This window comes from Orcinus orca, chromosome 11 (assembly GCF_937001465.1).
Source record: "Orcinus orca chromosome 11, mOrcOrc1.1, whole genome shotgun sequence".
Lineage (NCBI taxonomy): Eukaryota > Metazoa > Chordata > Mammalia > Artiodactyla > Delphinidae > Orcinus > Orcinus orca.
In genome coordinates, this window is record NC_064569.1 from 94,033,620 (window position 1) to 94,050,777 (window position 17,158).

At 54.6% G+C, this 17,158-nt stretch overlaps 2 protein-coding genes across 2 annotated transcripts; one reads left to right on the forward strand and one right to left on the reverse strand.

Annotated features, from left to right (window-relative positions):
• Positions 1 to 1,518: 1,518 nt before the first annotated feature.
• ATF4 (activating transcription factor 4) lies at positions 1,519 to 3,610 on the forward strand. The gene is made up of 3 exons (XM_004279504.4): positions 1,519 to 1,724; positions 2,287 to 2,604; positions 2,695 to 3,610. Exons 2-3 carry the CDS (start codon positions 2,379 to 2,381, stop codon positions 3,522 to 3,524), a joined length of 1,056 nt encoding a protein of 351 aa, XP_004279552.1. The 5' UTR covers positions 1,519 to 1,724; positions 2,287 to 2,378; the 3' UTR covers positions 3,525 to 3,610.
• A 2,997-nt stretch (positions 3,611 to 6,607) lies between these two features.
• Positions 6,608 to 10,141, reverse strand: RPS19BP1 (ribosomal protein S19 binding protein 1). The gene is made up of 4 exons (XM_004279505.4): positions 9,984 to 10,141; positions 9,694 to 9,822; positions 7,474 to 7,571; positions 6,608 to 7,080 (listed from the first exon to the last, which is right to left on the reverse strand). Exons 1-4 carry the CDS (start codon positions 10,033 to 10,035, stop codon positions 6,946 to 6,948), a joined length of 414 nt encoding a protein of 137 aa, XP_004279553.1. The 5' UTR covers positions 10,036 to 10,141; the 3' UTR covers positions 6,608 to 6,945.
• Positions 10,142 to 17,158: the final 7,017 nt, after the last annotated feature.

The following is a 17,158-nucleotide window of genomic DNA, read 5'->3' on the forward strand; positions in this document are numbered from 1 at the left end:
TCCGCTAATAAATGGAAGAGCCAAGTTTGGGGGGTTTGCCCCTAAAATCTCTTCTAACTCCTACCCCATACTGCCTTCACTGGGCAAGACCCTTCATCCCTTTAGTCCTCAGTTTACCATTGTAAAATTGCTGGGCTAGACTGAATCAAGTCAATGAATGGTCAGTAATGTAGGACAGTCCTTCCCAAATTTTTGACATCAGTCCTCAGAAATAATATTTGTAGGGCTTACTGAAAGGAATGGAAGCAGAAACTCAAGGTTTCCGCCCCTGCAGTGTCTGACGAGAGGGCTGGAGGGTGGGGGAGGGCTTTCTTGTTGCTCTTAACAGTTCCCCAGTAGAGAGAGCAAGTTGTTGGCCTGACCTGGACTGCGGCCTCCGAATACACAAACTCCGGCAATTGGGCATTAGGAGGACTTGCTGGGAAGCGGTTATGCCTGGGAGTTACACAGCGTTGGGAGCTAATTGAAACTACCCTAGAGTGAGAGAGAGCAGCTGAATAAAATCTCTCTTTCTTCTTAGAGGAACTGAAACTACATAAACTGAAAGAAGTTCCCCTGTGATAGGCTGCATTCTTCAATAAAATAGCAAACATATTTTAGCTAAACGGATATGTAAAAATACGATAGACTATAGGATTACGCATTTCCCCGACTCGCCTTTGATGGTAGGTGCGCATAGATCGAGTGATCTCGACTGAGGTCATCAGCCTCCCCTTTCAACTACTGAAGGGCTTGCACGTCCTCAGTATTTTGCAAGTGTTTGTGTGTGAAAACGCACACGAAATGACATTTCCTTTTGCCTAGTTTCATTTTTGGGCCTGAACCTGGTCGCTAGTTTGGAGCTTCACTGAGGACGGCAGGAAAGGACTGCAAGGGGCGGGGCCTAACGCCACTATTTGGGACGCACTGGGCCCGGGCTGCCTGGGGCAATCCTGACCGGCTGCGGGTGGGCAGGGCTGAGGAAGCCACTGCAAAGCGCCGTCACAGAGAAAACCACAGAAACCGCAAAACCAGACGGAGGGAACCGTCGGCCGCTCCGCCCCTTCCCGCGCAGATCAGCGGCCTGAGCCAATAGAAACTCGAGATATATACGACTCACCATGTCTGACCAATCATCTTGATGCGCGCTCTCCTCCAGCATATCGCGCGAGAACTAGGAGACCTCGTACTTCACAGTAAAAACCTTTCTTGGGATGAAAGACTTCTCTCTCCGCCCTTCGGAGTAACGCCGGAAATGAGTGTGGCGAATCCCTCCGCGCTCCCCGGCGGCGGACGGGAGTGACCCTTTCATCTTAAAATCCTTGTAAAGTAGTGCGTCTTTTTCTTGAGGCCGTAAATAAAAACAATTCATCTCTCTTCACAGCTACGCCCTAGACTTAAAAGTCGGAGATTGGAAACGATAGGGCCGTCGAATAGATGGCAATGCGTGGGTGGGAGGCGCGAGTCACGTGACCGCGGCGGAAGGATATGGTCTGTGATGCGTCCTCACAGGGAGCAGAGTTTATAAAGGCCCCGAGCTCGGCGTCTCGCCGCCATTTTTTCTCCTTCTGTCTATATATGTGATTTCTCCGTGCGAGTGCGTGCCTTCTTTTCTCCGCTCCCGTAGCGTCCGCAGCCACCATGGCGTATTAGAGGCAGCAGTGCCTGCGGCAGCATTGGCTTTTGCAGCGGCGGCAGCAGCACCAGGCTCTGCAGCGGCACCCCCCAGCGGCTTAAGCCATGGCGTAAGTACTGGGCCTGCGCTGCTCTGGCCGTGCACCCCTGGGTCGGTGAGGGGTTTCTGCCTGCTTGGGAGCGGCCGGCGGCTGGGCGGCTTCGCGGAGGCGGGAGTGGTTTTACGAGCGCCCATAATGCGTGGCCCCTGCTTGGGTGTGCCCAAAACGCCGGCGCCCTTGGGTCGGGAGCCCCCGGCAGCCCCGGACCCCCGAACCCGCCGGCTTCCACCTGGTGCCCCGCGAAACGTGGCAGCAGCCAAGATGGCGGCGTGGTAGGGCGGCGGCGGCCGCCGCGTGAGTCACGGGGGGCGTGGGCGGGGTCGGGCGTCCAGAGGCGGATTTGGACGTGCGGGTGGGGCGGCTTCCTGTTCTGGCCGGTGGGGGAACGGCCGGGCGTCCATTTTGTGCAGCCTGAGGGACGCGGCGGTGACGCGATGGCCCTGGGGCCACGTGGTACCGATTCTCAACACCGAATGGAGTTCTATTTTGGCCATCTTGCCTCATGGATGAAAAGATGAAATTCTCAGGCCAGCTAATCTTTAATGGGACTTGGTTTCTGATTTGTATTCAGGCTTTTCAAGGCATTCAGCAGCAGCGTTGCTGTAACCGACAAAGACACCTTCGAGTTAAGCACATTCCTCGATTCCACCAAAACCTCGCGACATGGCCGAGAAGAGCTTCCTGAGCAGCGAGGTGTTGGTGGTGGACTTCATGTCCCCCTTCGACCAGTCGGGTTTGGGGGCTGAAGAGAGCCTGGGTCTCCTAGATGACTACCTGGAGGTGGCCAAGCACTTCAAACCTCATGGGTTCTCTGGCGACAAGGCTAAGGCGGGCTTCTCCGAATGGCTGGCTATGGATGGGTTGGTCAGTGCCTCAGATAACGGCAAGGGTGAGTGGGCTGCTTTTATCTGCTGGTGGGATCTGGTGATAGTCCTGTACATTTGACTCATTGGTTCCAACTCTATTTAATTTTTTGCAGAGGATGCGTTCTCTGGGACAGATTGGATGGTGGAGAAAATGGATCTGAAGGAGTTTGATTTTAATGCTCTGTTGGGTATAGATGATCTGGAAACCATGCCAGATGAGCTTTTGGCCTCGTTGGATGACACGTGTGATCTCTTTGACCCCCTACTCCAGGAGGCTACTAAGGAGTCCCCTCAGCTTGTGAACCCAATAGGCCATCTTCCAGAAAGTTTGCCAACAACTGACCAGGGTGCCCCTTTCACTTTCTTGCAGCCTCTTCCCCTCTCCCCAGGGGCCCTGTTCTCCACTCCAGATCATTCTTTTACTTTAGAGCTATGCAGTGAAGTGACGTCTGAAGAAGATAGGAAGCCAGACTCCACTGCTTACCTTATGCTGGTCCCTCCGTGCGTAAAGGAAGAGGATGCCCCCTCAGATAATGATAGTGGCATCTGTATGAGCCCTGACTCCTATCTGGGCTCTCCCCAGCATAGCCCCCCTACCTCCAGGGGTTCTCCAAATAGAAGCCTGCTATCTCCAGGTGCCCCTGGTGGCTCTGCCCGCCCCAAGCCCTATGACCCTCCTGGAGAGAAGATGATAGCAGCGAAAGTAAAGGGTGAGAAACTAGATAAGAAACTGAAGAAAATGGAGCAGAACAAGACAGCAGCCACTAGGTACCGCCAGAAGAAGAGGGCAGAGCAGGAGGCCCTCACTGGTGAATGTAAAGAGCTAGAAAAGAAGAATGAGGCTCTGAAAGAGAAGGCAGATTCCTTGGCCAAGGAGATCCAGTATCTGAAAGATTTAATAGAAGAGGTCCGCAAGGCAAGGGGGAAGAAGAGGACCCCCTAGCTGTAGGGTAGTCAGGAGGGTGTGTGTTTGTACATAGGCTAGTGCTGAAGCTGTGTGTTTTAATAAATTATTTTGTAGTGAAAGTACTTTTGCAGACTGCTGCGTCTGGTTTCTTGCCTCTGGTAAAGAGCCCAGTCAATCCCCAGAAGCACCAGTTTGCTTTGGGGTTGGCTATCGGGACTTGGAATTTAAGCCCAGGGTGAGATTTTTTTTTCTGACACTGTTGGGCTGTATGTCAGGGTCACTGATGACCAGTTGGACCCCTGAGACGGAGTTGGGCTAGATACCCCCCTAGTAGGTGGCTGGGTGATTTCCCCAGAACCAAAAACTGTCTGACTCGATGTTAAGCACCCTTGGGTGCGAGTGAGGCTGGGGAATTTTATTAAGGAGCAGGGTGGCAGAGAAGTGGAGCCTGGGCTCCCCCTGTTCCCGCATGATTGTTGCTTTGTGCCAACAGTAAGTACCCAGATGAGGCCCCACAGTCTGAGCTGGGCACAAGGGGATTCGGTTTCACTGATAAGCTGCTGTAGTTCTGTAGAGGCCTTCCCAGGAGGGTCTGTTCAGGGAAAGATGGCTTCTCGGTTCTTGCTGGAACAAACGGAAGAGCAGGGCCGAAAGGCTGGCTGCTTCCCTGGCTGGCATCTTCGGCGAGCTGGAAGGCCTGCCATCCCTGATGTCGGGATGAAAGGGCCCTGCAGTCCTGGCTGGTAACTTATTTTATTGCAAGATAAGGGAGATGTCATCTTTTGTTGAGTACAAGAGTCTGAGCCCAGCCGGCGCAGGTTTCTCTCCTTGGGTCCTTTAGGGCCTGCTGAGGGAGGACCATTTTTCCATTGTGAAAGACTGTAGAGGAGTGGCTGGGATGAGGGTGATGCAGATGGGGCACCAGGCACACAGGTCCTACGGTAGAGGGCGTTTGGAGGAGTCGTAGAGCCTATTTGAACCCAGGGTTATGGGCGTTTGCCTGTTTTGCCTCCTGTGGTGGGGCTGATGCTTAACAGAGGGTAATGTGGGAGAAGTAATGGTGGTGGCCCAGATGGGAATGCTTCCCCAAGGCACCAAGGGAGGTGTCACATGTGGACCTTGGACCTGGTGATCTTCGAGGTCTTAACTGCCCTGAACTGGGCTTCGAAGGACAGGGAAAGTTGTGGACGTAGAATGGAGAGAGCACCCTGAGAAAAAAGCCTCGGAGGAATGGGCACACGGTCCCACCCACCTCTCTAGGAGGGCTCCCTGGCCCCAGCTGTGTTAGATGTCACCTGATGGGGATCCGCCCAGCTCCTGCAGGAACTTAAGCCTCATACACACACCCTGGCGGAGGTCCCACGTGGCAGTCCTGCCCTCCTGGGTCTCCTCTAGGCAAATGTGTCAGCTCCTCCAAACCACCAGTGATAGAGCCGCTCCATCAGGGAAGGCCTCTTCCTCCCAGCCCTCAGTGTGGCACCACAGTGTCCTCTTACTTGGTTCCTGTCCCTTTCCCAAAAGATTGTCAGTCACCCGGTCCGCGGCTCATGGTCAGCACCCCCATGTGTGGCTCTTGCACCAGCACCCCTCCCCGGTGGCACATCCTTCTCCTTCCATCGCCAGCACCCGCCTCCCCAGGGCCCCCACCCGCTGCCTTCTCACCACCTGCAACGGAGCCGTCCAGGGTGACTGTTAACAGCAGATTGTGGGGCCCCACCCCGACCCATAGGACCAGTGTCGGGTGAACGCTAACGTCAGTCATGCCTTGGGGTCACGGACACACACCCACTGGTGCTACTCAGCACAAACATTAAGACTTACTGGAAACTCACAAGCAGAGAAGCGCAGGACCCCTGCTCTCACCCTCCCGCAGAGGCAGGCCCCTCATTCTACACCTGGGGAGGGGGCAGGAACCTGTTCGTGATGACGTAACAGCAGGTGCGTGCCCGTTAGAGGTTCTGGTCAGCCGGTTCTTCAGAGAACTGGTGAGAGAAAGCAAGAAGCTGAGGCTGCTGCTTGCTAAGATGCTTAACAGAGGAAGGGAATGAGCCTCCAAGGACACCGGAGTGTCTCTCCTCACAGGGGTCAGCGAAGCTCAGCAGGCAGGAGGAGAGCTTGGGAAAACACCCCCTCTCCCTTCTTGGAACAAGCCATCTGAGGACGGTGGCGCAATACCGGTTTGGAGTCACGACACCTCTTCTGCCCACCTTGACTTCCTGGATGGCTGGTCTGCTTCCTACTCTCGGAGGCCACCTGCACTGCAGACAGGACAGGTGCCAACTCTGCCTCAGGCAATTCTGTGGTCCCCTCCTGTCCCCACTTGGCATGGAAAGCTGGATAGCAACCAGGAACAGCCCTGCCGGGGTCTGGCTGTGTGAGGGGTAAAACTTCTCCTTCTCTTGCACAGAAGAGCCCACGGCAGGGTCCCTTCAGAAGTCCCCTACCAGACAACACGTGTCCCAGGGAGCCTTTAGGCGTGCGGGGGGTGGCACTAGGCGAGCCAGACGGAGCAGCCTGGAGGCCTCCAGGGCCCCCTCCCCAGAAGGGACCCCTGGGCTTCTAGGACTTGTCATCAGTGCCACACTGAAGACCCAGCTGGGCAGCACCACCCGCTCACTCGGGCATCTGCTCAACAGCACCTGCCCTGCGCTGCCCCCGCCGGACGCGGCCCGGCCTCCACCTTCCCCTGGTGGTGCAGCTCTGGGCCCAGCACCACCCTTCTGCTCGGCAGACCTGCGTGTAAAACCCTGTTTCTTGAGCTCACCTCCTGAGTCGCCCCACTAGTCCCCACCTCCTGTGACAGAGGTCAGAGAAACAAAAAGTGGCCTTTCATCCTGCCCCCCCCCCCCCAAAAAAACACACAAGGGCACAAGCCCTGGGCACTGGGCTGAGGCAGCCATGCTCCCTCCCTCAGCTTCCTCAAGAGCTGCCTTCTCAGCTGGGGCTGCCACCCCAGGGAGAGGAGGCCTGCGGGGTCTGCGGATGGGTGAACTGCTCTCTGGTGGTATCTGCGCCGGGGCTGGGCTGCAGGACTTCTGACCTGGAGCCCTAAGAACCAGCCGGGAGGTGGGGGAGGGAGGGAAGGCTCCTCGGTGCCAGAGGCGGCGGGAGACACCCTGTTAGAGCAGCACACACAGCCCCTGGGCCACGTTTATTAGAACCTGGAAGCCCACCCAGCGGCCCTCATCCTATCAGAGGTGTGGTCCCCAAGGGCCCAGTGACAGGCCTCTCCACAGCAAACAGCCCCGAGGCCCTCCCTGGGCCAAAGCAGACAAAACAGTCCAATGTGTTCCTTTCCAGCAGGCAGGTGGTACCTCCCGAGCCTGCAGATGTCAGTTCGGGTCTGAGCGAAGGTCCTCCCCTGGGCTTCCAGCTCGCCAGCTCCGTGCCAGCCTCCACTCCACGGCTTTCCTGAGCCAGGCTGAGAGGTCCGAGGCGGCTGTGCCCTCCCGGGAGCCTAACTGCCGAAGTACTCCTGCTGGAACTTCTGGAAGTCTTCCTCGGTGAACACGGTGCCCTCGGCCTTCTTCTTCTTCTTAGTCTTGCCCACAGGCCGGTCACAGGCCTTGCGGCCCCGGTCCTGGCACACAATCTTGGGGGGTGTGAGAGTCAGGAGCCCTGGGTGGGGACTCCCAGCCACTTGCAGCCACACAACCTGGTGCAGCCGACCAAGTGCCACCCTCTCACCTGGCCCTCACACCGTCCCGGGAGGCAGGGCGTGTGGTTTCCATTTACAGAGGAGCCAGCGGAGGCCCACAGGGGTCCCAGGGGAGCAAGGCCAGGCCCGGCCTCCCACCTTCCCCACACTGCTCTCGGCCCTCCAGGGGGAGGCCCCTCACAGCACAGCGGGGTGTCCAGCTCTTAGGAGCCTGGAGGGGGCTCCACCCTCCAGCCTATGCTCAGGGCTGAGACTCCCACAGATCCCAGGAACAGCCTCAGTTCTCACCCCCCAGGTTCCTTCCCACAGCCCATCCCCCTGACGAACCTGCTGGGTGACGGATTCGGCCACTGTGCTTCTTGCACTAGTCATAAACCTCAGGTTTACTCCAAGGTAACCTCGACGCTCTCGCTTCTGGAACTCAGCTGTGGATGGCAGGCAGGGTGGCATCATTTCAGATTCACTCCCTGGAAGCCTTCTGGGTCCCCTCCTGACATCTCCCCACCCCACTCCCACCTCCCATGGCCCTACCAAAAGCCCTGTCGTCCCTTCCCCAGGCTGCTGCAACAGCCTGGGCTCTTCTGTCAAAACCACACTCCACACAGACCCTGCTCAAAGTCCCCCTTGGTTCCACCTGCTCAAGTGATTTACTCAACAAAGGTGGCCTGGGCACTTACTGTGTGTGTGTCAGCCACTGTTCTAGGTGCAAGAGCACAGAGCAGGAAACAGAACAGACAAAAAGTCCTGCCCTCATGGAACTTCCATTCCGTGGGAAGAGAGATGGTACACAAGGTAAACGGTACTTCAGAGGGTGATCATTTTATGGAGAAAAAGAGAATAGTAAACAGAAATGAGAGATGCTGGGGGGAGGGTTGCAATTCCAAACAGGAGGCGCTGAGAAGCCCTCACTGAAATGAATTCTGAGCAAAGACTGGAGGCAGAGAGTGTGACACTGTGGGAGAAGAGCATTCTGGGTAGAGGGAACAGCCAGTGCAAAGGCTCTGAAGCAGAAGTGTGATTAATGTGCTTGAAGAACAGAAAGTGGTTGGACAGAGAGGGGAGAAGCCGAGGAGACGAAGCTGGAAGGAGCAGATCATGTGGGGCCTGAGCAGGCACCGACAGACTCAGGCTCTCACCCTGGTGGGTGCAGGGCAGAGGAGAGACAGGTCTGACTCAGGATTTTACGGGATCACTTCGGCTGCTATGGTGAGAACAAGATTACTGGGGGAGGGGGCAGTGGAAGGGAGACCAGTTAGGAGGCTTCTGCAACAATCCAGGCAAGAGATGGTGTGTAGCTCAGACCAAGGTGGCAGCCACAGAGGTGTTCTTTAGGTTGGCCACTGAGGGTTGAGAGAGTCCCCTCAGTCCTCAGTCATGTGCCATGACAGGGTGGTGGGGCGGGGGCTGGGATGGAGGAGTGACCTCCCTCGGGCCCCTTGTGTGCCTGTTCCACACCAGCACCACTGTGGCTCAACCCAGGCTCACTTTCCTGCCTCCACACTTTTGCTCATGCTGTATTTCCTCGGAATTCATAGTTCTTGTAACAAACAACTTGAACACCTTTTATGCACGAGGCCCTGGGGATTCAAAGACACACTAGGAGCTCACCAAGTCCTGCCACAGGTCAAAAACACCCTGCATTCCTGCCCACTCCAGCTCCTCAAGTCTGTAGGTCTCGTTAAGTGGCGCCACATCCCCCAAGACATTCCGTACTCGCTGACTCCCTCTGCCTCCATCCTCACAGCCAATTCACCACTGAAGCCATCAATGCCCCCTCCTCACCGCATCTTCCACCTGCACAATTCTCTCATCTCCGCACCATCACCACCGCCCAGGCCATAGCATCTTGAAGCAGTAGGTGGGATCAGGGCTCTGGAGACAATCTGCCTGGTTTCTACCTGTACTATCTGGGCAGGGGCCTGTTTCTGCTTCTGTAAAATGGAGGTAATGATAGTGCCGACCTCACAGGGTTGCTGGGAGCAATTACATGAGCAAACATTTGTACGAGGCTTAGAACAGCACCTGGCACACGGAGTATTAATTTTATTTAATGCTCCGTCTCTGACCCTCGTTCCCTGTATGTCACTTTGACCAGGCTTCTTTTTTTTCAAGATTTCAAAGGCAATAAACTTCTTTCTGACTCCGCATATGCCATTCTCTCTAGAATACTCTTCCCCCGGTTCACTCGTATACTTCCATCGGGTCTGGGCTTAACTGTTGCTTCCTCAGAGAAGCCCGATTTGGCCTTTCATTCTAAGTCCCTCTCAGAGCACCACAGTCTTAATGCATAGACCCTATCACAGCAACCATACGCTGATTTTGAAACTCTTCGATGCTTCTCTCCCTACTAGGGCTGTAGACCTTGCAGGGCGGGACAATGTGATTCGTTCACCTCCGTGTTCCCAGGGTCCCGCCCCACGCCCGTCGCACAGCAAGTATTCTAGAAACTCCTGGGTAACATTTCAAGCCCTCACTCTAGCGCCCCTTCCTCCCCGGCACCGCCCCCCGACCCCGGGAGCAGCGCGTCCAGCCCCTTCCCGAGCTCACCCAGCGCCGATTTGGGCACCTTTCCCTTGGCCGAGTTCCGCAGTTTCTGGGCCTGGGCCGCCTTTGCCTTCCGCGTCCGCTTCATCGGAGCCTCGCTCGTCTTGGTTTGGCCTGGCGCGTCCCTGGGGGCTGTAGGGGAAGAGAGGAACCGACTCGGTTCGGAGGGCGCTCAGGGTTCCCATTCACCGAGGCTAAGCCCGGTCTGGATCGTTCGCACCCTCGGGGCTCCTGCCCCCAGCCCCTGCCGCCTTCCCGCCCAGGCTGGACGTCTCTGGGAAGAAGCTCCTCACCCTCAGGCACCCCCAAAAGCTCCAAACCTCGCCGCAGCAAGGAAACCGACATAGCGGCGCTTAGCTCCGCCCACACGCCTCAACTACTTCCGCCTTGGCCGCCCTTGTCGTTTCGGTGGAAACGCGAGCTAGAACAAAAGGTTCCGCAATGGGCGGGCGGAAGTGCCCACCTTCCTTAGGACGCAGGCGTTAGGTTTATCACTGGGCGGGATCTGGAGGCGGGGCCAACGCGCCGAAGGACGCATTTGTCGTCCAATCGCAACCCCACCGACCCTTTGGGAGCCAGGCCCCGCCTTCTCCCGGAAGCCGTCCACCGCTAGCCCAGCCTGGTGGGTCAGTCCTATCGCGTCAGGCGTCTCCGTAGTGGGCGAGGCCGGGCTCGGGACGGAGTGTTAGTATTCTCAATTTTTACGAGAAAGGGGAATGTATTTTTGGAAGTATTATACTTCAACCAGAGGAACATATCGCACAGATCTAGTTCGGCATGAGAATCCAGCTATCTTCCATTAGAGACATTTGCAAAAATGCAAAACAATATCAGTGTTTTCCCACTATTTTGTTTTGTTTTCATTAAAATGTCACTTATGTTAATATGCGGGCTTGTTATTGTTGTTTTAAATGAATTAATAAGTATTTTTTAAAATTCTGTTTTAGTTTCTAACATGGTAACTCTTGTTAGTTACACATACAAAAGCTCTTTGGGATCCTGAATTTTTTTAAGAGTAAAGAGTTCTTAGACAAAATAGTTTGAGAACTTCTGGCTTAGAAATTAGTACGCTTCTTGCTGTGGGGAGGAAACCTGTCTTGTTCACTGCTCCATCTGCAGCTCCTAGCCCAGTACTTGGCATGCAGAAGGCACTCAATAAATCAGTGGTGAATGAGGGGGAACCACTGAATTCACCGTACAAACATGTTCTGAGATCCTTTTGTATACATGACACTGTAGAGTGTAGGACATGGAGGTGACTCAGTTGGTCCTTTGTGAATGAACCTCACTAACCTCCATCAGCTAGTCCAGGAGGGAAAAACCTAAACAGATGTTAATAATAACAGACATTGTGTCAAGGTGCTGTCTTAAGTGTTTCACATTTGTTAACTCACTTATACCACCACTGCCCTCCCCTCCTCTGGAGCAGGAACAACTGCTTCCCCCATTTTACAAATGAGGAAAGGGGCACAGAGAGGCCAAGGAACCTGTCCAGGTCACAAGGTGGTGTAAGAGCTGGGAATCAAGACAGACAGCCTGGCCTGAGCAGTTATGCACTGCTCCCCAGTGCCACCCACCCAGGAGAGCATTGCAGGGGCGCTGGGTGGGAGTCAGGAGGACTCTGGAGGAGAAGAGGAGCTGGCCATGTGGGAGGGGAGTATCTCAGGCAAGAGGATCCTGTAGTGAGGGCATGTCCCTTGGGACAGGAGTGGCCCCAGAGGAGCAAGGAGGGCTGCATGGTTTCATTGGCATCAGGCTCCACGGATTTGCCCTGAGGGTTGTGGGTCCCCTGGAGCTCAGTGATGCTGTCAGACAGGCTCTCTCCTGCTTCTGAAATAGCCAGATTGTTTTTTAATTTCTTTTATTATCTTCATTTATTGTTTTATTTTAATTTTTTTTTTTTTTTTTTTTGTTGCACCGAGTCCTAGCTGTGGCAGGAGGACTCCTTAGTTGTGGCATGCGAACTCTTAGTTGTGGTATGCATGTGGGATCTAGTTCCCTGAGCAGGGATCAAACCTGGGCCCCCTGAACGAGGAGCATGGAGTCTTAACCACTGCCCACAAAGGAAGTCCCACTCATTTATTGTTTATTGACTGTTTCCTCACCCATTCTCCACTGTAAACTCTACAAAGGCAGGGATCTTTCTTTGTTCACCAGCGCCTGGAACAGAGCCTGGCATACAGTAAGGGCTCCATAAATGCACGAATCAGATAGATGAAGGCAGAGATGTCCAGGTGGGATGAGTGAGTCCGCCCCTCAGGAGGGCAAAGGACCAAACTCCACCGTACCTCTTTCTCCTCCCGACCTGGGGTGGTCAGAACACGGTCCCCAGGGTGGAGGGACATTTTGTGTTCCAATGTCCCAGCGAAGCAGTAGATTCTTGCAGCGTCTCTGCCAAACTCTGGAGGGGCCGAGCGGCCACTCTGGCCACTAGGTGGCGCCGCAGGACAGCTTTCTCGCGCGGCGCGGCACCGTGATCTGGTCCGCCGCCGTCCAGGCTGGGGTGTCCGAGAGTGGGGTCTGGACGCCCCTCGACGTCAGCTGGCTCTTTGCAGCCAGCCCTGCGTGGCCCTGGCTTCCGGCTGTCCCTGCCCCGCGGCCTTCCAAGACTGAATGGGGAAGCTGAGGCAGAGCCACCAGGCTGGGCTGCCCAGCGGGGACATGAGGCTTTCTTCCGGAAAGGTGTGCACATGACAGCTGGGCACTCACTCGCTCAATCCCTTAATAGACAGTGCCTCAGTTTGTTCATCTGTTAAATGGGACTTAGCTCCGTAATAAAGTGGGTGTGAGGAGCAAGTAAGTTAATACGGGTAAAGCTCTTATTACCCGAATAGGAACTGGGTGGGTCAGTGATGTTACAGACGGGTCCGCCCCACTCTGAGCAAGAAAGAGGTGCCCGCATATGGGCACCTAAAAAGTGCCAGGCCTGTCTTGGACCCCTGATGGGACAGGCTGTGAAAGGGCAGCTCCCTCCTGCTCTGTCCCTGTCCCTGTGGGGGGTGGAGGGCGGGAGTCGTGAGGTCTCACAGGTGGGTTTCTGTCCTGGTTGCCTGGCTTCAGGGTGCTTTCCTGCCCTCAGCCTCATCTACACGTGGGAACGCTGGGCCCTGGCCCTTCTCTGGATGCCCCTCGGTGCCTGCTCAGCCCAGGCCCTGGGCCACACAGAAGGAGCATCACAGTGAGGTGGCCACCTCCCTAGCCTCTGTCGCCCACGTGCCCCATCCCGGTCTCCTTCCTGGCCTTTCTGGAACCAACTTAACCTCACTAGGCCTTGGTGGGGGGAACCCCAAGGCTCAGAGGGAGGTAGGGTCTTCTGCAGGGTCACAGGGTATTTCAAGAGCAGAGGGAAAACTAGAACCCAGGTCTCTGAGTCCTGAGCAATAGCGTGGGTGAGCGTGTGTGTGTGACCTTTTTGAATTGTGTGTTGGGGGGGACACCTGGGATCTTGTAATTTGCTTTTGCCTCCCCATCTTTCTGTGTGTCTCTGTCTCCTTATCTCTGACTCTTTCCTTCTCTTATGCAGTCACCACCCCCCTTCCCCCAAGTTCCTGGCCTTTCTCCACCTTCAAATTGAAAACCCAAATGGAATTTCCAATTGCCTCTTCTGACTGGTGATCGCCTGGCCCTCTCCCTTCTCTCTGCTGCCTGGCCCTGCGTTACTTCCAAGGCCCCTCTCCCTCCCTCCCTCTCACTTCCTACTCCTGCCATCAGTGGCTTTGAAGTGTGTTCACAAGAGCTCTCAAGAGAAAATCCATTTCTGTGCTGTCTGGTTCTAAATGGGCGAGGAATGGGCTCCTTTCGGCCTCTGGTTTCATCACATCCCTCTCAGGGTCTCTGGAGCTTTCTTTTCTGAGAGGTGATGCTCCTGCCTCAGGTCTCATTTCCTCCTGACCAGGCTGTCACCAGGCAATCACTCCTGCTCAGTCCCCCCGGGTGGGGGAGGGCACCGTGGGCAGAGGGAAGGGTTGGGAGATGGGCAGGGCTGGGGGAACCCCCAGGGGGCTGGGACTGATGCAGATGCTCTGGGCTTCCTGGCCTGGGTTCACACAGCTGTGTACCCCAAAGCAGGCCACCTTCTTTCTCCAGACCTGTTTCCTCCTCTGTGAATTGGGCTTTGAGAAATATTGTCCAGCCCTCCTCCCACGGCTGAGGGTGGTGGGGACCCAGAGCTCCTGGCTCCGGGGTCCTGAGGTCTGGAGGGAGCACGTGTTCTGGAGCCAGGCTGTGTAGGTTCCGATTCTGGCTTTTTCATTCACTCGCTGTGTGACTTTGGGCAAGTCACATAACCTCTCTGTGCTTTGGATTCCTCATCTGTATGTTGATTATAATAACGGTCCCTACCTTGCAGGGTGGCTGTGAGGACTGAGTACAAAGTATATACTTGGAACAGCACGTTGGGCACAGAGTAAGCACGACATGTTTGAAAATAAAGGATTGCCATGTGGGCCAGCAGTGTGCCCGTGGGACCCGTGTCCACGTTTGTGAGTGTGACCTGCACATGTATGTAGCTGCTGGACCTCCATGCTTTTGTGATCAGCACAAGGGGAGAGTAATGCTCCAGAGCCTGGAGTGAGCGGGTCTGTGTTCAAATGCAGCCTTTGCCACCTACCAGCTGTGTGACCCGGGGAAGGGCTCTTGTGGGCGCTGGTGGTGTCTCCCTCAGGGGTGTGTGGAGGGGGAGGGTGCAGTGGGAGTTTGCATGGCATGTTCTCATCACCAGGCCCGGCACTTAATCTTCTATTCACTCAATAAACATCTGCTGAGCCCATACTAGGAGCCAGGCCATGTGCAGGGAAGTGGATTTTAGGTGAGCAAGGGATCTGGGTCCTGTGCTGCTCACACACTCGTGTTACATTCTCAGCAGGTGTGAGCCTTTTCTGCCTCTTGAGGGCCTGTGTTTGGGACCCCAGGGTTTGTGGAGTTTAGGATGGTGCGCATAGACACTCCCCAGGGACAGCAGCCTGTCTGGGGGTGTCCAGGCAGAGGCAGAGTAGCTTCTTTTCAACGATTTGAAAAGACAAAATTGCTGGCATGACTGATTTTAAGAACTTAGTAAAGACACAGGAAGAAGCTGCTAGAAATTCTCCACGGAGGTCTGGGGTCAGATAGTGGCTCTGGGTGGGGGGTCAAGGGTGGAATATTTTGAAGGGCTCAACGCTGACCAGCCAAAGGCACAGCTCTGCCACTAAGCTGCTGTGTGACCGTGGCACATCCCTTGGGCCTCAGTTCCCCCTGGGGTGCGATGGGAGGAGTCCCCCAGCCCTGCCAGGCCGCCAGGGCCACTGAGAGGTTGTGAGATTACAGGGAGAGGAAGGGTGAGCCTGGAAGAGTTAGGGGAGGACTTGAGGGGCCCTCAGCCAGCCAGCACCCCTGCCTCCAGCCAGCTCTTGCTCTGAGACCTCACCACCACGGAGGGGGTCCTTGGGCAGAGCATACCTTGGGGACTTGTCCTCGCTGTGAGATCCTGAATAAGTCCCTTCTCTGCTCGGGGCCTCAGGGTCCCCATCTGGGCAGTGGGGACAGACGCCAGGAGTATAGCGGTTGTGAAAATGTCAGAATAGGGCTCTGGGTGGAGCAGAGGGTGAGTAGTCGGAGGGGGGGGTTCTGGCTCCCCAGGGACTGGGAAGGATTCGGTCCCTTCCAGCCTCAGCTTTTAAATTCTAATTACATCTCCATTAAAATGCAAATTTCCAACAAACACCCGGAATGGAGGCCCTGTTGTCATGGCAACTGGAGTCTGAGGTTGGGGAGAGGGGAGCTGGTCTCCATCTCCTGAACCTTCCTGACCAAGCTGGGGCCTGGCTGGGAACCCCACTCCTCCCCCTCTCAGAACTCTGAGCATTTCGTCCACAGTTTTGGGGTCTCCTGCCCTGAGGCTCGGTCTTTAGGGGAAGCTGGGTAACATTGCTGAAGTCATTTCCCTTCTTGGCCTCAGTAGCTCCATTTGCGAACTGGGGATATAGGCCTCTCTCGCAGGGTCATCCTGGGGATTCAGTGATTTAACGTGTAGGACATCAGGGGAGGGGGCGTCTGCCCTCCAGATGCAGTTCCAGGGTACTTGATGAAGCCATGGCCTGGACCCCTCCCCGTGAAGAATAAGGTGTCTCTTGCCCTGGAGTTCTAGCCTCTGCTCCATCCCTTAACCAAGAGCCAAAAGAGTGAGAGTGACCTTCAAGTCCTGTGTACGCTCAGTTCTTCAGGTTGGAGCTTCCCTTACACTAATACTGTAACCATTTGACTCTTTTTTTTTTTTTAACATCTTTATTGGAGTGTAATTGCTTTACAATGGTGTGTTAGTTTCTGCTTTATAACAAAGTGAATCAGCTATACATATACATATATCCCCATATCTCCTCCCTCTTGCATCCCCCTCCCTCCCTCCCTATCCCATCCCTCTAGGTGGTCACAAAGCACCAGCTGATCTCCCTGTGCCATGCGGCTGCTTCCCACTAGCTATCTGTTTCACGTTTGGTAGTGTATATATGTCCCTGCCACTCTCTCACTTCATCCCAGCTTACCCTTCCCCCTCCCCGTGTCCTCTATGTCTGCATCTTTATTCCTGTCCTGCCCAGAACCTTTTTTTCCAGTTTTTTTAAGATTCCATACATATGTGTTAGCATACAGTATTTGTTTTTATCTTTCTGACTTACTTCACTATGTAGGACAGACTCTAGGTCCATCCACCTCGCTACAAATAACTGAATTTCGTTCCTTTTTATGGCTGAGTAATATTCCATTGTGTATGTGTGCCACATCTTCCTTATCCATTCATCTGTCGACAGACACTTAGGTTGCTTCCATGTCCTTAGCCATTTGACTTTATGCTGTTCTTTCCTTGCAAGGGGGACATGGGTGCCTAAAAAGTGGTGGGGGGATCTCTCTATCCCCAGTGGATCTGAAAACAAGGGAGGATAAACAGAAAGAGCTTTGGGAAGGGAAAAGAGCGCTGGCCAAAGAAGCAGGAAGGGATGCCTATATGGAGGGAGAAGTTGTTTCTCTTTTTGCCTCTGTTGCTAGGAAGCTCCAGTTGGATAGCATTATTACTGTGCTGTAGTAATAAAGGTAACCGATTACATTATTGTATTACATTACTGTATTATTCAACTGTAATGTGTCCATTTCAACTTTCTAATATATCTAGCTCATTCCTGTTCCCTAAATGATTTCTAATCTTTTATTTCACTTTCTAAGAAACCCTCTTTAGAAATAGCTGAGAGTATAAATGATAAATTAACAATTATGACAGCGAGAGAAAGAATGAGCATGGGCTGTTCTGTGCAAACCTTTCAGCTCCTGAACTTCTGGGTGATTGTGGCCTTATGCTAAGTGCTGGGAGGGGAAGACAGGGGTGGGGAGTAACAGCTGTAAAATGCGACTGATGATTGATTTTGAGTTCTTGATGCTAAAGTGGTAAGATTGCATCCCTGCAAGGACAAGGGTGGGGCTCTAGGGGCTGGTCTTGGAGGGG